This window comes from Pristis pectinata, chromosome 3 (genome assembly GCF_009764475.1).
Source record: "Pristis pectinata isolate sPriPec2 chromosome 3, sPriPec2.1.pri, whole genome shotgun sequence".
Classification (NCBI taxonomy): Eukaryota; Metazoa; Chordata; class Chondrichthyes; order Rhinopristiformes; family Pristidae; genus Pristis; species Pristis pectinata.
In genome coordinates, this window is record NC_067407.1 from 128005426 (window position 1) to 128032487 (window position 27062).

The 27062-nt window shown below is 40.6% G+C and overlaps 2 protein-coding genes across 7 annotated transcripts in view; one reads left to right on the forward strand and one right to left on the reverse strand.

Moving 5' to 3' along the window:
* rasgrp3 (RAS guanyl releasing protein 3 (calcium and DAG-regulated)) overlaps positions 1 to 13819 on the forward strand; it is a 98472-nt gene extending 84653 nt beyond the window's left edge. For 3 of the 6 annotated variants that reach the window (XM_052012419.1, XM_052012422.1, XM_052012421.1), the window contains exon 16: positions 3448 to 9059. In XM_052012419.1, coding sequence (XP_051868379.1) covers positions 3448 to 3785 — 338 coding nt within the window. In that variant the 3' untranslated portion in view covers positions 3786 to 9059. Of the gene's footprint in view, positions 1 to 3447; positions 9060 to 11744; positions 11804 to 12240 lie in introns of those variants that run through there. The other 3 variants (XR_007956024.1, XM_052012420.1, XM_052012423.1) reach the window with 3 other exon arrangements.
* Positions 13820 to 17909: 4090 nt separating this feature from the next.
* The window catches only part of fam98a (family with sequence similarity 98 member A), a 30060-nt gene continuing 20907 nt past the window's right edge, over positions 17910 to 27062 (reverse strand). Inside the window, 11 exon segments of the mRNA XM_052012952.1 lie at positions 17910 to 18354; positions 18356 to 18421; positions 18423 to 18514; positions 18713 to 18870; positions 18872 to 19156; positions 19158 to 19180; positions 21460 to 21512; positions 21515 to 21628; positions 22872 to 22905; positions 22907 to 22989; positions 26543 to 26627. Of these exon segments, the coding sequence (XP_051868912.1) occupies positions 18268 to 18354; positions 18356 to 18421; positions 18423 to 18514; positions 18713 to 18870; positions 18872 to 19156; positions 19158 to 19180; positions 21460 to 21512; positions 21515 to 21628; positions 22872 to 22905; positions 22907 to 22989; positions 26543 to 26627 (1080 nt within the window). The 3' untranslated portion in view covers positions 17910 to 18267.

Genomic DNA, 27062 nt, shown 5'->3' on the forward strand with positions numbered 1-27062 from the left:
AAGTGAAAGGTACTATGGAAATGCCAGTTATTTTCTTTCCCCTTATTCCCTAGCCATGCATGAATACCACACGTAGACAACTGGAAGTGTTGTGCCATCCACATCCCACGCCTACAGTGTTGCCTCTTTGAAACACTTGTAGACATGAGAGTCACTTTGGAATGGATGTCCATTGTAGTTCCATCCCCACCTCCCACCCCATCCTTGAAGCGCCTGACATGGGAACCCAGGCTATAAATACAGTGAGGGAAAAGGTCATGGAATAATAGTTTAAGCAGTGTATCTAACAGCAAGTGAAGACTTTTGTTCCCAATTTAGCTACGAGATTTGCTTTATTAATAAAATGCAGCTGAAATGATCTAGTTCCCCTTTGAAAGTGGCTCTTTGTTATTCATCCCAGCTCCCAATGATTTTCCTTCACCTTGATGGTTTCTCAAGCCCAGGTTCAGTATTCTCAAAGGATTAATACAGTTTGGAATAAGCTTAATTTTAAGCATCAACTTAGTCCTGAGGAATAATCCACAATGGACATTTCTTTCCTATAGCGTCACCAAACTGGATAACAGCTTGATTGGACAGGTTCCAATATCCATCCCAGGAAGTAATCTTTAAAATTCAAGGAAATTAGATCATTTCATTTTTTTTGGATGATATTAGGGCAATAAGGTTTTCCATAAGCAGATTAATTGTGAAAATGATGCAGGGGCTTATCAAGGCTCTCACATATCCTCCACAAGGCCAGCTTTCGGCAACTTGTTCCTGCTCCACAATTCACTTTCCATGTGAATCATTACTTTCTTCTCATTCATTCACATGTTATTGCCGTTATCTCGACAAAGCCATCCTGCAGTAAAGCAAAATGTGCTTTTCCTATAATGACTTGCATCCATCCGTAATGACTTGCTGTTTTGAAACCTCCTGCACTGTTAGCCTCATGATTGTACAGCTCTTTTACAGTCAGGAGAGACTTGTGTTCCTGAAGTGCTGTGTTGAATCCTCAGTGCAATGCCCTTGAACTACAGTTGCTGGTCCATGATGTTGAACATGGCAGCCTATCTGTGCAAGGCAGCACCAACAAACAGCAACTGAACATTTATCCGGATAAGTCTGTTTTGAGCCGGGAATATTCACTGGGAGAAGTTGTTGCATTTCAAAATTGCCGTGGGATCTTTAACCAGGATTGGCAGAGCTTCACACGCTTAGCTATGCATGAAGTATTTTGATCATGTGATAAAATGCATGGTAGTCTTTGAATTCACCTGGGAGCTCTCTGGATTTGACTCAGAGACGCAGGTGGAGAGTATTGGGACTCTGGGATCCTTTGGAAACTCCATCTTACTGAGTGGAGAAAAGCCTGCCTCCCAGAGCCAGGGGTGCCACCTAATACTGGGACCATGTGTGACCCCACAGCCTTGCAGCCTGAAAAGTTGAAGAGTCAGCTGATGCAAAAGTTCCCAGATGCCTACAGATGGGATAGTGCCAAAGCCTCGCACCTCCAGTGACCAAAGTTCAATTCTGATCTTCGGTGCAGTCTGTGTGGAGTTTGTATGTTCTCCCTGTGACTGCATGTGTTACCTCCAACTGCTCTCATTTCCTCCTATATCCCAAAGACATAGGGATTGTTAGTTTAATTGGTTATTATAGATTATCCCTGATACAGGTGAGTGGTAGGAAAATCAGGTGGGGGCGGGGGACTGATGGTTATATAACAGATAATAGATGACAGGGAAACAAGTGGGGGGAATGGGATTGCTCTGAAAGCTGGCATTGTAGTGTAGCGGCTAGTGTAACACTATAACAGCGCCAGTGACCTGAGTTCAATTCCCCCAACTGTCTGTAAGGAGTTTGTACGTTCTCCCCATGTCTGCGTGGGTTTCCTCTGGGTGCTCCCAGTTTCCTCCCACATTCCAAAGACATACAGGTTAGGAGCTGTGGGTATGTATGTTGGCACCGGAAGCGTGGCGACACTTGCGGGCTGTCCCCAGAACACTCTACGCAAAAGATGCATTTCACTGTGTGTTTCGATGTACATGTGAATAATAAAGATACCTTAAACTCGATGCATCGAATGACCTTCTATGTCATGAGAAATGGGGAAAATGCAAATGGCTGAGCCAAGTTGATACATCTATATATTATGAGATACATTTATTAATCTCATGTACATCAAAACACAGTGAAATGCATCTTTTGCGTAGAGTGTTCTGGGGCAGCCCGCAAGTGTCACCACACTTCCAGTCCCAACATAACATGGCCACACCTTCCTAACCCGTACATCTTTGGAATGAGGAAACCAGAGCACCTGGAGGAAACCCACGCAGACACGGGGAGAACATACAGACTCCTTACAGACAGCGGCTGGATTTGAACCCGGGTTGCTGGTGCTGTAATAACGTTAGGCTAACTGCTATGTTATTTGCAAAGGTAGAATTTCTTTAATCCCCTAATCCGGAAACACATTCAATTTGTTAAAATATAATGAGCCTGTTTTTGATCGGGTGGGTGGTCATTCAAGCTCCTGGTGTAACTGTTAAATTACTGGACATATCCAAAGGTGTTGACTAATGGTCCGAAAAGTATTTGTAATATATAATATGGTTGGGAAAATTAAGTCTAGTTAATAAATACAACTTGGAATTAAGAAAGTGAAGTCAGTGAAGATGATCTTTGGCTGAGCTTTTGGCCTTCTGCTCCAATAGTTTCAAGATGTTTCACAAAACCTTGCTCGCAGAAGGTCTGTGAGTTTCACTTGAGCAAGGAGTTTCATTGCACCCTGGTGTATATGACAATAAATAAATCTAATCTAAAAACACTACATATTTGTAAGTTGTAGTTGCCACACTGCAGTTACTGCTTAATGACCAGTATCCACATTAAACTGAATGGGTCTCAGTAACACTGCTCACACCAAATTGGTCCCTCTTCAGTGTGGAGCTATGCAGCCACTTGGAGTCAGAACTCAGTCAAGTGACAGGACCTTTTGGGCCCATGCTAAACATAAAATATCTTTAAAAATTACAGTTGTGAAGTAAACCTTTGAAAAGATAGTTTTAAGTAGTGAAACGATTGCATTGCCTCAGCATTATGGTTCACTGCATGCTTATCAGTGCTTACTGGGTCACCTTTGATCTTTGTGACTGAGCTATTTTGTGAACGAGTTAATCGATTGGGATGTGATTAACAGCATTTGTGGAAAATTGGTTTCATATTTTTGCTGAAAAGGAGAAGTTGTGCCTGTTTGTGTGTGTGAGAGATTCTTCAAATCCTAAACCTCATTTCTTATTTTGACCTTTTATCCTCTAGTTTGGGCTAAATAAATTCTTCCGCTTTTCCTGCCTTTGAGATTTTTGAATCTGGTTCTATGCTTAATCCTTAATTCTTCAGCTTGTTTTTGATGAGTCCCTCCCCTCAACCTAAAATCAGTATTTTCATCCTCTCCTTTTGCAGTTCAGGATGCAGCCGTGTTCAACTTTCCCCACAGCACCAGTAACCAGGCCATCGACGGCAGGTCGATCACACTAATGACTGGCTCAGCTCAGAAGATCTCGGTGCGCTTACAGAGGGCCACGGCTAGCCAGGCCACACAGACGGAGCCGCTGTGGCAGGAAAGCGGGTGGGCCGCGGGCGACTCAGGGTCACACACCTTCCCAAAGATGAAGTCGAAAGGCGGAAAGAGTAGGGGCTTTGCCAAGTGGGAAAATGAGAAGCCCAGCAGATGTGCTAAGACAGAAGAGGAACACGAACCACTGCAGAATGGGACAGAGATGGATGAAGAAGAACAGTGAAGGTGCATTCCTCAAGGTAAAAACCAAGCATGCACAATGCATCATCAGATATTATGGGAATAACAAGCAATTGGTTATGTACTCAGGGTTAATATTAACAGGATATTTATTCATTGACTACCTTGTGTGTTTGATGATTTGTCATTCTTCATCCTGTACAAATTGCTCAAACCATTTTCTGTCAAGTGTCAAAGTGGTGAAGACTTTATGTTAATCTGTGGTTCCTTCATGGATTTACTTATTAATCAAAACCTTCCAGGCTTCAAATACCTGCACCCATCATGTCCCAACTGCTACACTTCACAAGTGAATCGCATATCGAGTGCACGACTAATTGAAGATGAAATATGACCGTGGAAGAGCAAACATCAGAACTGAAAATGCAATAATTAGAAAGTGTGAATGCAGGTGGAAAATCTTCGACAGGAAGCCACAAGCAAGCTGTTCCTGTGCTGTAGCATTCTATAAGCACCCAGCAACAATCAACAGGTGACCAATAAAAACAAGGTCAGCCAGGAAAATGCCCCCAATTTGTTGGAAAGTCTGGCAGTTGTCCTGGAATGGGATTCCCACTTTTAAGACATTTTTATGAGAATAATTTTCTCAGTATCACTCAAAAGCCAAGCCACAAACTATTGAACTTCTGAGATTATTCAGCTGGGACAAACAATATAGATTACTTTATTCAAGCAGCTGTTACTCTGTACATTCTACATATAAGGCCAGGATATTTAAAGATGAAGGAAGAGTGATGAGAAACATTAGAACTGGATACCATAGTCATAGTTTGAACCAAAAGAACCCACGATCTCTGATACCAATCCTTTTGTATGGTATTTTATCCTGAATTAGTCAAGTTTCTCTGAATAAAGTTGAAATGAAGATGTGGGGGCAGAGTTTCCTCTCTACTGCAGTGGCAGTGTAACTTCGAAGCACTGTGACAGGCTGATATTTTTTCCCCTGGGATGAGATCCGATACCACTGAGATACTGTCCCGGGTGGTGGGGAGGAAAGATTGCTCTGCAATTGGATAAAAATGAATGTAATATTGGATGTTCCCACTTTATTTAATGCGCCTGCTTGTCCTTTGACTGGCTGCACAAGGTGAGCAGCCCTATTTCTAAGGTTGCCCTACAAAATTCTGCTCCCCTGCCAGTTCTCATGGGCAATATGGGACGTTGCATTCCTGGCTCCCAGTGCTTCCAAGGTACAAAACTTGGAAAATACAAGATGTTGGAGGGAAGGACTAGATAGATATTAGAGCAGGATAAAATGTCGGCACAACATCGTAGGCCAAAGGGCCTGTACTGTGCTGATATGTTCTATGTGTGACATAGAGTTATGGCACACTCTCCTGGACATATTGGATGATTGTGAATTGTCAGATCATTTCACACTGTACAGGACTCTTTTCCATTGCTTCCACTGGTATCACTTCCAGTGATGTGGAGGAAGGGCCTTCCTCGTGATCCTCCTCTGCTGCCTCGCCCAGCTTACAGAGGTTCACTGACGTAACCGAAGAAGGAGGGCTGCCCTCAAGATGGCTTCTCACTGGGAAATTGTCTCAGTGCATCCAGGCCAGGCTGCAGCATTGCAGAAGGGGGCTGGCTGAGCTGTTGATTGCACTCAGACAGACTGTCTGAGGGAAAACAATGGGAAAGTGCTTGAAACAAGAAACATATCACAGAGAAATTAATCAATGTCACTGTCTGCTCAGCACAACTCCCTGTCACCACCCCAGGTCAAGAGGCTTCCACATGCCTTTGTGTTAGAGAGCTAATCCTCCTCTCTGGCTTGTTCTTACTGGCTTGTCAAAGCATGCAATATGATCAAAGCAAGGTGAGGAGTGTTTGTGTTGAAGGAACAGAACTTCTCCATCTTGGGCCACAAATCTCATGCATTCTTATTCACAAAGGGGATAACCTGATGTAGAATAAGGCATTATTCAACAATGTCCTGTCGTCCTAACTGGTGTAGAGCCCCACCTGCTGCACCAATGTGGCATTGTTTCTATTAACCTCTCCTGCCTTTCTGTATCCCCTCAAAGATCGCAAATTGTGAAATCTAGCTTTTGGCTTTTACCAAGAATAACTAGATTGAAACCATTTGAAGTCTTATAGATAGCAGAGAGGTGCATCACGACTATCTGGGCTCCATTAAAACTCAATCTTTAAATGAAAGCCTTTGCTTAGCAACATCTGATTTTCCCCAAATTGGATCCGTTTGATATACACTCCTGGTTGGTGTTACCTTTTGGATCCAGTTGATACAGGCTCTCAAGCAAAGCTATTTCCAAGCAAGTTCAGATGGAACAAATCAATGGATACTGACCCACTGAGGAATCTTGTAAAGGTTAATTGTAAAGGTCTCACTAAACTGGGATGTCCATTCAAACCTTTTGTTAAATGTTTTGTGGTCACTATATTAATAATCAACAGCTTCAGCTGTCTCCAATGCAGAGAAAGAGTGCCTTCTATCTCAGGATATTCCAAAACTGTCAATGAAGTATTTATTGAAGTATAGTCACTATAGAAAATGCAAATAATCCTATGATTAAACCTATATTGTTAGCATGATCCACTGTGATAGAAAGTGACGCAGGAGCATGGTGGACATCCTACATATAAACATAGAAGAAAGTGAACTTCTGTTCAGCCAATGGCCACTAATCTTAGCTATTTGGTACAAGAAGATTCACTTGAGTTCATAAATGAACTGGATCTCATGATATGCCTGAGGTAAAAGGTTTGGTGAGTTGTCAAAGCATAGCAAAAGCCAAAAAGTTGGTTTGCACCCAAAGTTGGCTTAAAGTGAATAAACATCAATGTTTATAACTTGGCATGCTGCAAATCTCATGTTAAAGACAACATGGGTCAGGATGCTTACATTCATGAGGGAATCTGGAACTAATGGGTAAAGTTTCAGGATAAGGAGTTACCTATTTAAGATCAAGATAAGGAGAAGTTTTTCTCTCTGCTGCCATGAATCTTTGAGTTTCTCTACACCAGAGAGTTGTAGAGGCTGAATCACTGAATATCTCCAAGACTGAGTTAGAAATATTTTAGTCCTTATAGGTGGATCAAGGGTTCTTTATAATCCCCAAACCATACAAACTGAATCTTTACAGGCTGGATTTGGCTCTATTGACGTGGCATCAGTAGAGCCAAGCTGCCACTTTCTATGCATGGTGCACAATTTTATCACCTCAATTAGTAATAACAAAACATTATACTTTTGACCTGCAAACGGTCTTTGAGGATGTGACAGCACAGTAGATCAGGGGGAACCAGTACATGTGGTGCATTTAGATATTCAGAAGATTTTCAATAAACTCCCACATAGGGGATTGGTCAATAAGGTTAATGTACATGGATTTGATTAACAGATAGAAAATACAGAACTGGAATAAGCAAGTCCTTCTCAGTGGAGAACTGCAGGAATGGGTACTTGGGTCCCAGCTATTCACAATCTACATAAAATTTGGTAAAGAGGACTAAATATATTTTCATGTTTGCTGATGATATAAAACTAGGTGTGATAATGAGTATGGGGGAAGTATATAAAAGGGGTTCAGGGGATATGGACAAGCTGAGTGGGCAAAAGCATGGTGGATGGAATATAATGTGGAAGAGTGTGAGGTGCACAAAAAAGGAAAGTTGAGTAATTTTTAGATGGTGAGAGATTTGGTGGTGTTGATGTTCAAAGGGACCTAGATGTCAAGGTGCGCCTGTACATAAGTCATTGAAAGCCAACATGCAGGTGTAAGAAGCAACTTGAAAGACAAATATTAGCCGTCATTACAAGAGAACTTGGATAGAAAAATAAGGAAGTCTTGCTGCAATCACAAAGGGCACCTCAAGTATTGTGTATAGTTTTGGTGTCCCTTGCTAAGAAAGGATTTACTTGCCACTGAATGAGTACAGTGCATTCAGTAAACTGAATCTAGGCATGGCAGGTTTGCCATCTGAAGAAATGTTCAGTAGACTAGGTCTGTAATCCCTAGAGTTTAGAAACATGAGAAGATCTCATTGAAACTTATGAAATTCTTATGAGGCTTCACGCTGGAAGCAGGGAGGTTGCTTCCCTGATTGAGGAGTCTGGAACCAGGGGTCACGTTCTCAGAATAAGGGGCAGGCTGTTTAAGATTGAGATGAAGAGGGATTACTTCACACAGTGCATGGTAAATCTCTTGAATTATCTATCCCAGAGGGTTCTGAGTCTCCGTGTCTGAGTTTATTCAAAGGAGATAGATTTCTGGATATTAAGAAAATCAAGGGATATGGGATAGCTCAGAGAAATGGCATCAAGATAGGTCACCCATGACTTAATGACAGAGAAGAATCAAAGGTGCAGATAGCCTACTCTTGCTCCAACTTCTTTCCAGACAGCTCATCCTTGCTCCTATTTCTTATGTTCTTAATCATTTATTTATTAATGCCTGCCGTGTTTCCTCAGGTGAGGGCATCTAGGATCGATTTAGGTCTTTCATTGATTCTGGTGCAAAGGAAAATCATTTGGGCTTTGGAATATTGTGTTTTCATTTCAAATTTTCAACAGCTGCAGTATTTTGCTTTTTAGATGTTTTCTCTCTCCAAGTGGATCCCAACTCAGCATGTACATTAGAGCTGAGATGCAATTTTGGATTATAGTAGGATGCTTGAAGGGTCAGGTGGCTTACTGCAGTTCTTGTGCATATGCCATTAAAGCAACTGTACAGCACATACAACAAGAGCTTAAACTTAATGTGTTCAACATTTCATTCTGAAGCCCAATGTTTTGTGAACATGTATTGCCAGAATGTAATTGGCAACTGAGCCATACATTGCATACTGACAATAAACAATGCCCCTTTTCCACTCTGCATTATTATCCATCATATTCTTTCAATTTCAGTGATTCTGTGGTCAGATGAGGGAGGCGTATACAATCGTATTTTATTCTTGGAAAATAAATGCTGATAAATACGTTCCCATCACTATTTATCTTCAGGTAGTATGGGCCACACTGTTCAATGATTGTATTGAGTAGCATTAAGTAGGAAAGTGTGAAGTTTTGACAGTGAGAGATAGCAAGGGAAATGTATCTCCCATGACATGCAAACTGGAGATGATGGTGCTGGTGAGTACAACCTTTCTCCTTGTCCTGCTCGAAGTAAATTTGTGAGATGCAAACTGCTATGATAGCTCTTGCATCTGGGATAAAATGTGCCAACAATATATGCACATGAGATTCCAATAAAACATTACTTTGTTCAAGCTAGAATCAAAGAACTTGTGTTGCAACTGTACCCATCCAAATGCAAGAAAAATATTAATGTTGCAAGTCTGAAATAAAAGTTGAAAATTCAGCAGAACAGGTAGAGTCTATGAAGATAACATGGTTAATATTTCAGGTCAATTCTGATGCAAGATCAATGTTTCCTTCTTCGCAACTGCTGTCCTGACCTGCTCAGTATTTGAATTTGAAAATATTTTCCATTTACGCCACCCCCACCAATATTCTGGCCCAAGGTTGAGAAGCACACTTCTGACTTCTGCTCACTCATTTATCTGACTGGCCCAGTTGAATTCCTGGTCAACGATACCCACCAGAACTCGGTGATGAAGAACTCTGCAATGGTGATGCTATTGGCTATTGAATCTGAGGAGGAAGGTGGAGAATCCCTTTCTTGGAGATGGGCTATCTGTGCCAAACATTTAGCTTGCATAAATGCTAACCAAAACCTGGCTATTGTGCAGGTTTGAATGTATTTGGGTACAGACTGTTTCAATGTCTGAAGAATGGTTAATAGAGCTAATTAGTTAAATTTGTCAGCCAACATTCCCTCTTTTGAGGGGTAATTATTGATGAAGCAGCTGAAGACAGCAGTGAAAATTTTGAGTAACTCCAGTGCTAACATCCAGCCCTGACATGATTAGTCTTCAATTACGAACCATTTTCCTTTGTCCTTATTTCTTCTCTGATCACCATCAACTCGTCTGACTTCCTCTCTAAAGTTCAAAGCTTGTGTCCATTGTTTGAGTCAAAACTGTAAGGAGGTCTGGGGTGAATCGGGTGTGCCAGATCATTGACAAATAGTAAAAATGCTGCTGATTGCAAGTCAGCTGATTGAGTAGTAATTGATATTAGATTTGAGGTTGGAAGGATGCAATTAGTGGAATATCCCAGGGATCAATTTTTGCCCCTCAATTATTTTCTATTTATAGTAACGACCTACAAGGTATCCTGGTTTGCCAATGACACGAAAAGAGACAGAATGGGCAGAAGCTTGGCAGGTGGAGTTTAATGTGGGGAAACTGAGAGTTTTGAAGAATGTGGGGTGATCTTGTTGAAACACAAGATCCTAATGCGTTTGGCATCGTGGATGTCTAGATATTTTCACTGGTGGGAGAGTCTTGAATGAGGGGACAGATTCAAGGTGTGAATAAATTTAGTCTTGCAGCAGGTAATTTCTTCTCCAGAATTGTGGAAGTAGATAATTTTTTTTTGGGGGGGGGGGGAAAGGTTGGTGGGGCTTGAAGGCTACAGGGATCTGACCCAGGAGTTGAAGCCTGGGGTTGATCAGCCATGATTATATTGAATGGTAGAGCAGGTTTGAGGGGCCAGGTGACCCACTCTGCTCCTATTTTCTTGGGTTTGTGTTTGCATTTTTCCATGATATTACATAGCTGGCAGTGTCAAATGACTTAATCCTACTTGTCAACTGGTATTTCAACTTACTGGATAAATAACTTGAGAGCAGCTGTAATCATTACATCCAATCCTACTGCTTCCAGTTGGTTTGCCCATGGACCCAGGAGAGATTATTTTGTTTTTAACACTGATACCGGTTGTAGCTTGTTGGCTTGAAGACTTGCATTGAATTTATTCCTGGTTGCTGCATCAGGTATTTCCCATCTCCAACAGTCTCAAGAATTGAAAGTTTTTTTTATTTCCAATTATTTCCACAACTAAAATAACTATTTCCAAAAAAGCAAACAAGTAATTCAGTACTAGTTTTCTGCTAGATTGCTCATAATGGTGCAGAGATTTGTCTTTCGTGATGATATCAGGACAATCATGGGGACTGGTCATGTGAATACAATCCAAGATTCCACTGATAATTGATTGGATTTACCAAATGATGTGTGATAGCCCAGTGGCTAGTATTTGGTTCCTTTCCCGGAAAACTAAGTTACACGTGCCAATGCCCCCAATCCAGTCAACAACAAATGAAAATGGGACTGAGGAGAAGGAAACTTTTTAAAAATACACACACACTCTCACTCTTTCAAGTGGGTAGCTTAGCTTTACATGTTGTTTCCTTCCTATTCCTCACCCAATGTAAAACATTGATAAGACCTTTAATATTTTAAGTGTTCTTGTCACAGCTTGGAACCTTCCAGTGGCAGACAACTGTTCTGTAACTTTTTCCAAAAACACTCCAGTTACTGGTCAGACTAATTCAAGCAGTAACCCTGGTTTCTTGACAACTGAATGCAATTGTATTCAACTGAGTACTTCTTCTGTGAAAAGTCCACTTATGTTGGATACAAAGCCACTACACCTTACACAGAGCTTGTTTCCCCACAATCTGATACAGTGCATTCACTGAAAACATGGTAACAGTACAAATAACACCTGCAGTTGATGGTAATTGGAACCTTGCAATTCTTTCATTAACAAATGCTTCACATAAATGTTAATGTCAGCTTTACAACCCTGCATCAAAAATCCAGTAAATTAAACAATGGACTTGATAAAGCAACATTGTGAGCCACAGTAACTATAACCAATTGTACGGTTTAAAGAAGTTTCCTTGGAAATACACAGCACCAATATGTACATCGAACTTGACTGCCAGTCCCCGAGATAAAACTGCAGCATAACAATTTTAGTTCTTGTGATTATCGAAATCACTTTGGGATACTGATGCAAGAATTGTAATCAAGAGATGACATCCCTGCTTCATTTTCCCAGTGATTATGGCAAGATCTTGCTCGAGGGTGCCCTCTGCTGATGATCACAGGATTTGCAAGGTTAGTAGAAGAATAGCTTAATTACTTGAGGCAGATTCAGAAGTGTCAGTCCACATTCCATCATCTGCTTTACGGCAACGTTTTCCACTCTTGCTTCACCTTTTGCAGATGTGGAAGATAGTGATGTCTGCCAGTTGCATTAAGACATCTCAGCCTATTGCATTAAAAGATTCAGGTTGCTTGTCTGCACAAGTCAAAAGGGTCATTAGGCACATTTTCATTTCTGTAAATTGGCCTCCACACAAATGGTACCAGGAACTTCTCCTAAATTGACAGCATGGTGTTTCAGGAGTCAGAATTGGATTCTTGGAGAGGGTGATGCAAAAGGCTAAATGCACTGCTGGAAGCTGCTCTAAATGCAGCACTGACAAGTGGTAATGCAGTATCACTATACTTTGTTAATCCAACATGTGTAATCACTATCATTCTTCTCTCAGACAGACCTTTGGTGAAACATCAAGACAACAAATAAAGTTACAAATTCAAGTCACCCAAGAGGATAATCTTTTACTGCCAATGTGTGCACAAGACTAATGTACTTACACAGAGGTGTAAATTATTCCAGTGAAAAACAAAAAACCTGCCGATGCTATTGTTATTTCATTCTCACTGAAGATTTGAAAAAAGGTTAAAATCCGTCTTTTTCAATCAGCATCTAATGTAACAAAAAGCCAGGACAATGGAGAACCTGGCTGATGTTTATCTCACGCACACGAAGATCCAAGTGCAGAAGCCACTGGTATAATAAATTAGTCAACCAGGGAGAAAGATTCAATTGTGAGAGTTTAAGCAGCAGAGATTGACAGCATTAAAAAGCATCAAACCTATGGAGTTTCCTATGGAGAGTTTCAAGAGTTACATCATTCACACAATTAGCACATTTCTGGTTCTGGTTTTTCTTCGATTAGACTCCAAAAAGGAGAACTTGCCTGCAGAGGAAACAATGTATAAAACATTTCTTCCTCCAAATTTAAAATTGCATCAATGTGGTTGTATAAATTAATAATGAAACATTTGGGTTTGAAGCACCAGCATGACTATATTTAACTCACGATTATGATGCAAAGGGAAACATCAAGAAAACATAACCACGGCTGACGTTTGTAGGTTGATCATTTTACATCCCTGTCCATTATCCCCAATTCATGGTCAAGGAATAACTCTTTATCTCCCTTTCATTGACTGAGCATAGCCAAATCAGTTGCATTAACCTGCAGAGCATCAGCAAGTGGAAATTCAAATTTAAGACTACAATAAGACAATTGAAATTGGGTAAAGACCCAATGTACATATGGATCAACCCATTGGAGTTTGCCTTTAATCAAACATTTCCAAATTCTGTAAAATTCCATTAATGATTCAAGTTTTGTTTAGCTGTTTTATTTTCCATCAATTTGCTTTTAACTAGATTAGTCTCAACTGCAGCTAAATGCATGTCCCAAGTGAAACTTCTTTGTTTAGGCTTTTGTAAGAAGCCCACCTTAAGTATTTTTAATGTAATAAAGATTGTGAATTATAACATGCAAGTGAATGAAAAGTTGGCACCTTTCGAATATACCGTTTAATTGTCCATTTGACTGTATTATGTGCACTTATTACAGGTAAGCCTCATCCGTGAACCTGAAAATATAGCAACAGCCCAAAAAGCACAGCTAGTTTGTTCCTTTTTTTCCCCATGGTGGGCTACATCAGTATAAAGTTTTTCATCCAGTAGTCCACTTCTATGATGCTAAAACAATTGTGCTTGATAACGTGAAGCTGTGGCTTCATTAATTATTTACTTGTTAAATTTAAGTCCTCCTCAAAAGAGATGCGAGAGAACTTATCCATTCAACAACTAATCCCACAGATATGTCCTGTTGAGAGCTTGATTTAAGATCAAGGATGATGACAGAATAACACTTTCTTTTTGACAAATTGCAGGCCCCTTTGAAATAAACATACAAGTCTTGGTGCAGCACTTTACTTAACATCTAGCTATGTTATGACCAAGGCTGAAGTCCTCAATGATTGTTTGCCAAGGTGTCCCATGGTGCTAGCACCAACACATCCACAAAGCACAAAAAAGCCCACACCGGTTTTCATTTACAGATGAAAAAAAGTAGACAGGTTATAGAGCTGGGAACTTCGGCTGGACTTACTGCACCCTCAAAGCTTTTCATTGCTCCCGTTACTATTTATATCAGCAAACAAACAAAACCTCAGTTACATTTTCACTGACAAATGGCAGATATCATTTGGAATTAGCTTAGTGACTTTTGGAATAGAACCCAACAATGAATTGTCTCAAATAAACTGATAGCTATTTCAGCAATCCGTACCAGAAATCATAGTGGACTGCTATCCACCAAATATGTGCCAAAGTAAATCCAGCAATGTCACTTGCTGGACATATGCAGGGCAAATGCTTTTGAATTGTATAGTAACAAATCTTTTTTCTTGGGCTCCTACAAAATTTGTTCATGGTTCTATTGACAACTACACGGGAGGAGAGAGCGAGTGAGCGAGGGACAGAGAGGAGCGCGAGGGAGAGTTGAGGAACAGAACAAGCATGATTATAATTAACCTAGTTATCTCAATGATTAATAAAATCCATCATTTCCACACGAGCATAAACATCCGCAGCATGGGTCAAAGGCTATTTATCAAGAACAGGAATCCTGATCAGCTCTCAAAACACTTTTAATTGATCTAGGCTTTACATAAACATCTCCATTCCCAGAGGACCTTTACCCTTTGCGAATTAGACTCATACCAGCTCAAGGCACAGGAGAACTCCATTCAATTCTTTGCACTATCCTATAGAAGTTTGAATTTGTAGTGACTCCTGCAAGTCTACAGATAAACAGCCATTACAGTGGATGGTTGTTTTGCGCCAAATATTCTGCCAAAAGCAAAAAGAAAAATAAAATTTGCAGTTTCAAACTTTGCAGCTTTAATGAGGCTCAGTTCTATAGTTAGCAGACCTTAACTTAATATGATCCTCTTTTTCCTACTGCTTTACAAAATGTAATAAAATGACAGATTTGGAAACAGCATCATACATTTCATATACATTATATATGGGAGTTAATAACATGGAAGGTTTTAAATTTGACACAAGTATTTAAACCAAAGTCATACAAAATCAAAACCCTAGTGCAAAAGCTATAAACAGATCCCATGGCTATTTTGACACATATACCTTCCATATCTTCTGTCAATGCAGTTAAACACATTATATTAACCCATTCCCAACACAAACTTACTTCCATATTCATAAAAATCTGGAAGGTATACAGAGTGTTATGAGAGGCAGAAGTGGAAGGGGAAGAATGTTTTATGTATTTTAAATGTTAAACACATGTTTTGCACTGAGATGAAATATCCATATATTTATTCCCATTAACGTTCCTTTTGAAATTAAGTGCAATTAGAATTAAGCATGATTTGAAATCTATTAAATAATTTTCTTGACATTTTGGCATAAAATCTACTCAGTGGAATCAAATGTGAAGTTGGATGAGTAATTGGCAAATATCGTGATTGAACCCAAACTTGGCAGTATTCTGCTATAGGGTAGCTTCGCTCTCAATTTTAGTATCCAGTTGCTCAAATTATGTAGACGTCATTGTAAACTTATTGGAAGAATTAAAAAATTATTTTTGAGCAATATCATAGGATGTTATATCACAACCAAATCATTTTCTTGTCACTTCTACATTACATTATTACAACTTAAATATTCCAACCACCCAGCATATAATGGAGTACGTCCAAGTGAGAATAATTTTGCCGCTCTGCAGGAAGGTATTTTCTATCTTGGCAGGTGGGCAGGCAAAGCCCCAAGCATTTTGATAACCAGCCAAGGTTCAAACTTATAATATCTGACTTATTTGCACAGGCAATATATTTATGCCACACATTGCTACAAGCCTTAGTGCCCTTTAATCAACCCAAGCATATTCTTCACATGTTCCTGTTATATTCTGTTGCTAGTTCTAATAAATTTCATGTACAACACTACAGGAAAAATTCTATACCATTGGTATTTACAATAATGTCACTACAGCCCCTCTTTGTGAAGATGGTGACAGCCAGAAGCCGGATCTATGGGTGTGGTCTGTCAGATACTATACCCAAGTAGCCATTCTTAAAACAAGTTAGTCTACATAAAAAGAGAGGTTATTTGACTACATAGCATATCCTGAATCTGTCTTCACCGCACTTCCAGGGTCCTCATTTATTTTGTTATCCAGCAATTACAATCTCAGGAGGGAATCTTGGCTGATTCATTTTGCTCCCAGTCCAAAACTGCTAAAATCAATTGCAGCACCCCTACAAGCCACTATACTGACATCAGTAAACAGCAGGATAAAATGGAGAAATGAATGAGCATTTCTGGAGCATTCAATATAATGCAGTGGTTCTGTGGGAAGCAAACAAGATATTTCGTCCCATACTTGAATAAAGTATGCATATACAGCTGTTCAATAACAAAAAAAGGTTTTATTCAGTTGTCTGTAGCTCTGCGTTAGATTAAATCTACATTAGGTTCCACTGCATTTGAGGAGGAATTACATTGTATCAGCCAAACCCAATTTCCCTCCCCAGAGTCAATTCCTCAAAATACAGGTCATCCAAAAAGAAGTTATGAAAATCTTTCCATTTAAATGCAGATTAAATCTTTAACCCCTTTTAAAACATAAAGTACAATATATATACTGCTTATTTCAGTATCCTTTGAAGCTTGTAATTTTTACCAATCTTCTTGGACAAAATAGTTAAATTCTGTACTTAAATAAAAAGTCATTTCTTCCAAAAAAAACTTTACATTACATACAAGGAAACAAGATGATGTTAATGACTGTTGATCACTTTGATGTCTTAGTTTCTTTTAGTCCTTACAAGTAAGCCTGTGGGACTGTAAGTAACCACTTGAAGAGTAAAATATAATAGATCTTTAAAGACCTACAAGATCTCTTCACAATCAGCCACAACAAACTGGGAGCAAATTAAAAGTGCTTCTTGCCTATAACAGTAGTAGTAGCCTGCAGCTCTTAAGTTGATAATGGGCTGTTGCTATGTGATTGCAAGTTTGAACTCCAGTCAGTATGCAATGAGAGGTAAACTGCAGAAAAAACTATTCGGGTGTGTAAAATTACATATGTACACAAAATGAGAACTTTCAGATCCAATCCTTGTAACCGTAATCCATACTGAATACACAGCACTGTCTAGGACAGAACAGCTGTTTCTATTTGACACTATATTTAGGGCAGTGACAACAAATACTGTGGCTCAATAAGACAAAAAAGAAATACTTTTGCTCAAATTAGATCATTACTGAAATCACAACACAAGGTGTAGCATGAAGGATAACTTATGTTCAGATTTCGTCCTTTTATTCCAGCATTTTGACCATGGATTAATATCCTCCACTCAGAAACCGATTCAACTTAATGAAAGTCTGTATGGAGCCCGTCCATGCCCGATTTTCTCCTCCCCCAGTGGGAATAAATCACCAAGTTTTGCGATCAGCCCGCTTGGTCAACATTCCTCCCTTGTCTGTAGAAATTATAGGCATTGTGCATCATAATTGTAAGAGCTGAATTAGTCAAACCCAACCCTTAGGCCACTTTCTGTTGTGAATATACTTCTGCAATTTTCAAAGCACACGCATTTCGCAAATGGGATTTTACACAGTAAACTTCTAATAAACATTATAACTTAGAAATAAGCAAGAACCATGGATGCTACCCAATCACAATTTCTCATTTCAGTATTTGGCAAAAACACAAACACAACATACGTATTTAAAACAAAATGTTGATGCTGAAATCTCTTTTGACTCAAAAGGATTTCTCTTATCACCTGTAACCTGAGTTCAGCAAAAACTCAACAATTCCAAACAATAAACAGCATACAGATACTTTATTGCTCACCTCTCATGCAGCTTCACCCTGTCATTCACTCTGCTTGTGAAGGTTTACATGTATGTACATTTACCAGCCAGCAAGAACAACCATGTGGCTAAACTTCCAAGATACAAGGAAACGCGAGCTCTGCAAATGCTTTGCTGAAAATGTTAGCCAACGGAAAGGGGTAAGTGTGGTTCAGTTTTGGGCTCAAATATTCGATATGTAGTGCACTTTGAATAAACTAAGAGTTTTAGTTGCGCCAGTGGCATTACACATGCAGAAAAGAAAAAACTACATTTTTTTTTGCTGCGCCTTCAAGTACAGTTTCATGTTGTAAACCTTGTGTTGTGAGTGGGAGTGGGAAGCAGGAAGAGAAAGATTAGAATCATATGCTTCACTTCTGCTGGAGGAAAGGCTCTTCTGCATTCTGCTTGTTTAGACAACAAATCTGCAACACTGCTGATTCAATATAATGTACTGGATTTTAGTGGCATTCCACAGTTGGTAACTGGTGTTTGGGCAAATCTGTGCCTCTTGCAGGATGAAGCCCAGTAGTCAAGACTATCAAGTTATTAACCTAGAATACTGCCTACCTTGATAAAAACCAGATGTATTATATTGTTGGCCTCCTTGCTGGAAATATTGCTCAAAACTGTCCTCCCTGGTTGTAGCTTTGTCCACCTCTGCTGACCCACCCACCGCCTTGACCCCCATCGGCCCTCCACGACCCCACGGCCACGACCTCCTCGTCCTGCAACTCGTCCTCCACCCTGATCATGGCCACCATCCTGATATCTGCTGTCTTGATGTCCTTGGTAAACCGCCTCCTTGATAGCCACCCCCCTTGATAGCTGCTACCACCTGCATGGTAGCCACCACCACCTTCGGTAGCCGCCATGCCCCCCTTGGTACTAGAATCTTGAATGACCAACCACTTCCATCTGACCATCCGCCTTGAACTTTCCTCTGCCTCCTCCACGTCCTCCTTGTTCTGTCCTATCATAGCCACCACGGCCCCCACCTCTCCCGCCTTGATCATATCCGCCTCTTCCACCTCCTCCGTAGGATCCTTGATCGTATCCACCTCTTCCACCTCCTCCGTAGGAGCCTTGATCGTATCCACCTCTTCCGTAGGAGCCCTGATCATATCCGCCTCTTCCACCTCCTCACATAGGAGCCCTGATCATATCCGCCTCTTCCACCTCCTCCATAGGAGCCCTGATCATATCCGCCTCTTCCACCTCCTCCGTAGGAGCCTTGATCATATCCACCTCTTCCACCTCCTCCGTAGGAGCCTTGATCATATCCACCTCTTCCACCTCCTCCGTAGGAGCCTTGATCGTATCCGCCTCTTCACCTCCTCGCCCACCACTGGATTGGATATTGTCTGTGTCTCTTCTGCCATGGTGGCATCTCTGGTGGTGGAGCCTCAATTTCATTGGCCTGCCACCCTGTCTGGCACTCTTCCCATAAGCACCTGAAAAGTGAAGAAATCAAGGAACAGAAGTGTAATGGATACTAACTTATTTTTAAATAATACTAGTTATATTTCTGACACCTACAAAGTAAACATCAAACAATGTATTCCAATACACAGAAAAAATCAAAGAGCGAGACATTTGGTCTCACTCCCCACAATCCTGCAAATTTTCACTCCATGGATTTATCCAGTTTCCTTTTGATCGTCATTATTTAATGTTCTTGCACAAACCATTCAGGCTGTACATTGCAGATCATACCAAATCACTGCACTGTTTTTACCCTCTCATGCCTTTTCATCCATTATCATAAATGTGGTATCCTTGTTTCGGACACTTTTGATAATGGAAACAGTGCTACCTTATCTACACTATCAATTCTTCATGCCAATAGTCACCACTGCTCCAAGGATAGTAACTCCCTCTCTCCACACAGCTGAAAGTCCTATCACCCCTAATACATTCTTGTAGACTTCCTCAGTTCAAGGCTATGACATCTTTGTTGACATTTGGCCTTTTGTGTTTATGCCTCCAATAATTAAGTCAAGATCCCATGCACTTTAAACTGCCATCTAATACGGTGGTGCCACTAAGACCCTCGAATCTTTGTTACCACCCAACCCTGCCCATCTCTGTAAATTTTTGCCATTTATGATGTCCCCTTCTTATCAACCAAGATTATCACTGTCCTTGCTGCGTCAATTTTAGCATGTGTATCTGCCCATTTAGAACCATAGAACACTACAGCACAAAAAAACAGGCCATTCGGCCCTTCTAGTCTGTGCAGAACTTTATTCCGCTAGTCCCATTTACCTGCACCACAGTCCATAACCCTCCAGGAACCTCTCCCATCCATGGTATCTATCCAATTTATTCTTAAACTTAAGAGTGAGCCCGCATTTACCACGTCAGATGGCAGCTCGTTCCACACTCCAACCACCCTCTGAGTGAAGAAGTTCCCCCTAAACCTTTCCCCCTTCACCCTAAAGCCACGTCCTCTCGTAATCTCTCCTAATCTAGGTGGAAAGAACCTACTCGCATTTACTCTGTCTATACTCCTCATAACTTTGTAAACCTCTATCAAATCTCCCCTCATTCTTCTACGCTCCAAGGAATAAAATCCTAACCTGTTCAATCTTTCCCTGTAACTCAACTCCTTAAGACCCAGCAACATTCTAGTAAATCTTCTCTGCACTCTTTCAATCTTACTGATATCCTTCCTATAGTTAGGTGACCAGAACTGCACACATTACTCCAAATGTGGCCTCACCTATGTCTTATACAACCTCACCATAACATCCCAACTCCTATACTCAATACTTTGATTTATGAATGCCAGGATGCCAAAAGCCTTCTTTACAACCCTGTCTACCTGTGACGCCACTTTCAGGGAATTATGTATCTGAACTTCCAGATCCCTTTGTTCCTCCACACTCCTCAGTGCCCTACCGTTTACTGTGTATGTCCTACCAAAATGCAAAACCTCACACATTCTGCATTAAATTCCATCTGCCATTTTCTGGCCCATTTTTCCAGTTGGTCCAGATCCCTCTGAAAGCCTTCCTCGCTGTCCACAACGCCTCCAATCTTCGGCAAACTTGCTGATCCAATTTACCACATCATCTAGATCATTGATATAGACAACAAACAACAATGGTCCCAGCACAGATCCCTGAGGCACACCAATAGTCACAGGCCTCCAGTCTGAGAAACAATCATCCACTACCACTCTCTGTCTTCTCCCACACAGCCAATTTCAAATCCAGTTTACAACCTTACCATAGATACCTAGTCTCTGAACCTTCTGAATTAACCTCCCATGTGGGACCTTGTCAAAGGCCTTACTAAAGTCCATGTAGAAAACATCCACAGTCTTTCCATCATCTACTTTCATCTACTTTCTTGATAACCTGTATATTCACGTCCCCCTGGGGACTACAGTTCCACCTGTGCTTCCTAAATTTTGGGCGGTATAGATTTATGCCTTGATATTGTGCTTAGATACTCATATCAGTGTCATCAAGAAAGTAACTTCAAAGGAAATTCACCACTGGAAGTTTTCATTATAAATATAAAGCTTGACAAGCAGCAGCTCAGGCACTTGTGTCCTGAGGGTTAAAACCTGGTTCAAATTGATAATATTATCTACAATTACACAATTAACAATTCAATCACTTTGGAGAGATAACTTGGGTTTGTTTATAATGAATGACATTCTGCAACATTCCTTAGCAAGGCTCCACCTTGTCAATACTGGCATAGCCGTAAATAATTTCACCTTGTTAACAGCACATGCAGTCTTCTCTCGGATGATGCCACTGCTGGTCTGCATATCTTGGACAGGTCCTCTCGAGCAGCTAGTAGATGTGCAACAGAAATAGTGGCTTTTGAACTCAGAGTTGCACGCTTGGGCTGGTAAATTTTAGAGCCAATTTTTCAACCTGGCTCTGTAGAAAGAACATTTACAAATGACATTGGTATTAAATGAAAAATACTGGATCACAATTATGAAATTTGCTTAAAATTGGAATCCTCACTAACTGTTCAACTGGCTGCAGGTTTCTTAGCATGGCGGGCACACTGGGACATTTTACATCACAAGTAGCATCCTGGTTCCTGGACAAATCTGCAAACTAACCATTAGGATAAAAAGGGAAATGACAGAGAATGACTTCCTTGGGAAAGATCCCAAAAAAACTACTGCACAGCTTTGAAAGATATGGCAAAATTAGTCATTTTTTTTGCCAAAAAGAAGTTGAAAACAAGCTTGAAAACTGACAGTATTAGAAGTAAACAATTTTGTGAATGTGTTAAGTTTTTTTAAACTGTACTGATTGCAAAGTTCCCACACCAGTTCAAAATGTTTTCAGTGTTATCCTCAAAAGCAAATTCTAACCAAAGCATGGAAAGTACCTCAGCTGCTGCCTTCAGTTAAGTGAGAGGAATATGGGGTACTTCAAGTCTGTTTCCAGTTAGTACTCAGCCAATATTCTAGCAAGTTTCACACAGGTATCTTTCAGGATGGTGAGTTTTCCAAGTGCAGATACAACAGCAGTAAACTCTGCTCTTTTATGACAAGTACACAGGAAGCTCGACCCAGCCCACACCTTGGGTGCATCTCACTGCATTAACCCTGCAGCTGCACTATTTTTGATTTAAAATAGTCATGCCAGTATTGCTGCCTTGGTCATTCCACAACATAAAACTGACTGCAAGTGGTGAATAGGCCACAGGCAACAGAAAGTAAAACCCAATACGTGGACTCACTTGACAGCCATCAGAAGGCTTTCATGTGGTTTTTCCAAATGTCACCAAAGTTTGACCTACAGTGCATTCTGTACTTTTATGCTGCTGTCTTGCGATTCAGAATGCACTTCAGAGAGAACTGCCAGCTAGCTATCAGCACAATCCAGCCTAAATGGTTGCAACTTGGTCATTAATGCAAGTCTCCAGGATCTTCTTCAAAATGGTATTAAAAATCCCTTTAGTGGCAGATTAAGGATACTGCCCTACAATGGCACGCCTAGCTTACGTCCATTATTCACAACCATGCATGCATTAACAGTTCAAAACTGAAAAGCCTTTTTGGTCTGAAATTGATCTTCTTAGGAAATGATTTTCTTATATGGGTTAACATGCTTTGGAATAGAGAGAAAATTCAATACAGACTTTAATCACTAAGTGCTGCACCTTAGCTCTTTCCAGACCACCCAAACGACTGAATGGGTTACATCCATACGTTTCAGCAACATCTTTCGTCGCACTTCGTATTCATTAACAAGAACTTGATTGATGTTTCTAATTTTTCCTATAGATAAACAGAAAGCAAATTACTTTGAAATACCACTATAACTGCACAAATAAGAAATCTTTGCACCAGAAAAAATACATAAGCAATATGTTCTACATCGCTAAGGTTCTCAAATTAGCCATCAATTGGATGATATATCAATTTGGCTCGACTTTAACAAAGCAAAATATTGGGAGGATTTAAATGGTTCTGAGACAGAACCAATCACAATTTTGTTTCATGAAAAAAGCCTGCTGCTCTGATAATATAATTAGTTCTAGAAAAGCTTTGTAGGGATCCACTGGTGATCATTTGTTCCATCTCTAGACATCTACGGGCATGAACATGGTGCATGTTGAAATGCAGTAATTCCGAATGCCCTGAAGGTAAGAAGCCTTACATCTGAGTTTTGTCTCTGTCACTGGACTCAAAACAGGCCCAGTGGTGGAACACTGGACGGAAGGGGCTAGATGCAAAGCTTTATGGCAAAGAGGACTGCCATACAAATGGCAACACTACTCGTTTACATGAAGTCATCAATACTGTGGGTAAACAAAAAAAAGGCAACTGCAAATTATTTTACTAGCAATTAAAAATAAAATGAATGTAAATAATGCATTTGAATTAAACATTTTGGAAAAAAATGTTTAATCTTTTTACCTATATAGAATTATTTGAATAGCTATTAAATGGCTCAGCCGAAAAATCTTAAAAATAGCCCAATAAGTCTTTGACATCAGTGAGACGTCAAAGACCACCAAGGCATTCTGAGGTCTCAGATGTACACCTCCTGAGATCTAGATGCTGCTAGTCTGCTTCTCCTGTCAGACACATCTCAGGTGCTGAAGTTGGGTTGCTTGGCCCTCCATAGCGAGAAAAAAAAACTGAGCAATGAAGACTGTAAGTGGCAAGTCCACGTCACAGAACCAAGTGCAGGATATTTTTGACTTATTATAAATGGAAACAAGGAAGCACATTCCTTTGTGAAACCAGATCCAGTCAGCTGCAGTACAATCCCCTTTGACCAAACAACATACAATTTCTTCAATGTAAGCTAACACTTGCTACAGGTTAGCACTAATGTTGTCATGTTATAGGCGGTTTTATGCCATGGGTTCACACCTGACAGTTATTGAGGACAAGTCTGCCCAAGCTCAGCTCAAATATGGTTCTCTGCAGCAAGCAGAGGAGCTCATTACGATTGCGTGATTTTGAATCCTGTTACCAAAACAAAAGATCATGCCTATGCACCAAGCAACTTTGTTCCCAATTAGGATAGCTGGTTGTTATCTTTACTGCGAGTGCAACTTTTGCTGTTTTCTCAGCTTGATTTGGAAGTAATAATTTCATTCATTAGAAAACATTCCCTTAAAAATTAATATGTGCCATTGACAATCGTTCGTACAAAAATCAATTATAGCTTATCAGTTATTGGTCCCTTCTTATCTCTATATTTACAATTAGAGTTCTTATGGAATCAAATTCAACTATTATTTTAGGTAATGTATGCCAGACCTTATTCTTTGTGTGAAGAAAGTCTATTTTCTCCTCTTCTTCCAATTGTTTTAAATCTATGATCTCTGGTTACTTATCCACTTGTGAGAAAAAAGGTTTCCTCCTACTAGTTGTACCAAAACTCCATACCTCCTGAGTATTCCTTAATCTTCTCTGATACAAGGAGATCAAGCCAGCTTCTAAAAATTCTCCAGATAACAGAAACCCCTCATTGTTTGTATCATGGAGACACAACACACAGCACCTCACAGTCCACCTGGGTATTCCACAAGCTGATAGCATGAATATTGAGTTCTCTAATTTCAGGTAAACTGCTCCCTCTGCCCCTTTTCTCTCTTCCTGATCTACCCAGTTCCTCCCATACCCACCCCAGCTTCCCATCACTCTGTGCTTTCCTCTTCTTTCCCCTCCTCCAGCCACTCCATCTGCCCGTCACCCACACACTCCTCCTACTGGGTTTCCTCCCCTACTGCTCCCATTTGCCCACCCAACCTCCCTTACTTCGTTCAATACTCCACCTTTCTCGCCTTTCAGATTCCATCATCTGCTGCCCTTTGTTACCTCCACCTATCACCTCCCAGCCTCTGTTGCCATTTCTACTCCTCCCTCCTCCATCTGCCCATCACCCCTCCTCTGGATCCACCTATTGCTTGTCAGCTCTTGCCTCACTCCACTTCTTTATCCTGGTCATCTCCCCTCCATCTTTCAGTCCAGATGGAGGTTCTCAACCCGAAACAATGACTGTCCATTTCCCTCCACAGATGTTGCCTGACCCGCTGAGTTACTTCTGTATTTTTTTATTATTGGTATCATCCTTCTGTAGACTCTCCAAGTTCTTGACAACCTTCCTTAAGTGTGATGCCAGAGATATGAACAACATCCCATCCGAGGTCTAATCAGGAGGTAGATTAGAACAGGCCCTTCGGCCCACCATGTTGTGCCGTCCATCAAACCACCCTCACACTACCTAACGCCTTCCTCCTGCATATCCCCCCATCCCACACTCCTCCATATGCCTATCCAACAAGCTCTTGAACCTGTCCAATGTATCTGCCTCCACCACCACCCCAGGCAGTGCATTCCATGCACAAACCACTCTCTGGGTGAAAAAACCTCCCCCTGACATCTCCCCTGAACCTCCCACCCATAACCTTAAAGCCATGCCCTCTTGTCTTGAGCATTGGTGCCCTGGGAAGGAGGCACTGACTGTCTTACTCTATCTATTCCTCTCAATATTTTATATACCTCTATCATGACTCCTCTCATCATCCTCCTTTCCAGTGAATAAAGCCCTAGCACCTTAAGCCTCTCCTCATATTTAATACTCTCTAATCCAGGCAGCATCCTGGTAAATCTCCTCTGCACCCTCTCCACGCCTCCACATCCTTCCTATAATGAGGTGACCAGAACTGCACACAGTACTCTAAGTGTGGTATAACCAGAGTTTTGTAAAGCTGCATCATCACCTCGCGGCTCTTAAACTCAATCCCGCGATTTATGAAAGCCAACATCCCATTGGCCTTCTTAACTGCTCTTTCCACCTGTGAGGCAACTTTCAATGAACTGTGAATATGAACCCCCAGATCTCTCTGCTCCTCCACACTGCCAAGTACCTTGCCATTTACCCAGTACTCTGCCCTGGAGTTTGTCCTTCCAAAATGTACCACCTCACACTTCTCCGGATTGAACTCCATCTGCCCACTTGTCAGCCCAGCTCTGCATCCTAGTAAGATTTTTTTTTCCAATATTAACTCCCCATTTATAAAGCCAAGATTCCCCCGTGAGATTTCTATTATGTAAGTAAGATTAATGATTTGAACTTTGATAGTATTTTCAAATACATGATTGAAAACAGGATTAAGTATCAAAAGTGCTCCATAAATTTTGTTCCAAATCTAAAGAATGCTATCCTTCAGTGCATTAAAGGACTGGATAATTATCTATTTAAAACAATTTATGGGACAAAAACTGCCGATCGTCTATTTCATTCAGATTGAAAAATGGCTTACAATTCATTTCAATCATTCACATCACAAATAGTTAATGGGTAAATTACTCACCCAGTGAAGTGGGCCAAGTGCTTTTTTCAATAGAGGTTTACCCACATGATTAGGAGGTACCTTTGACACACACTCCTTCAGCTGAAAGAAGAAACAATTTTGAAATGTAAACCTCACAGTTGAAGCATAGACAAAATAACTCAAGTGAGATTTTATCTCAAGACAAGTTGTAAACCAACAATCATTTGAGAACTGGTGCACAAAACTAAAACAAGCAAAAGCGATCTAAATTGTGAAATCATCCATCTCAGAGCTATATTTTTTGAAGAGCTGATGGGATGAAATTGTATGCTGACTCCGAATGGATGCCTCAATACTCAGAACAGAGCGGATAAAAATCAAGGCAAGATTTCTTTGAGGGTGTAACAAACAGGACGGATAAAGGGGAATCTGTGGACATGCTACATTTGGATTTCCAGAAGGCATTTAATACCATTATTGCACAAGGTAAGACCAGACAGGTTGGGAGCAATATACTGGCATGGATAGGAGAGTGATGAACAGAAACAGAGTCAA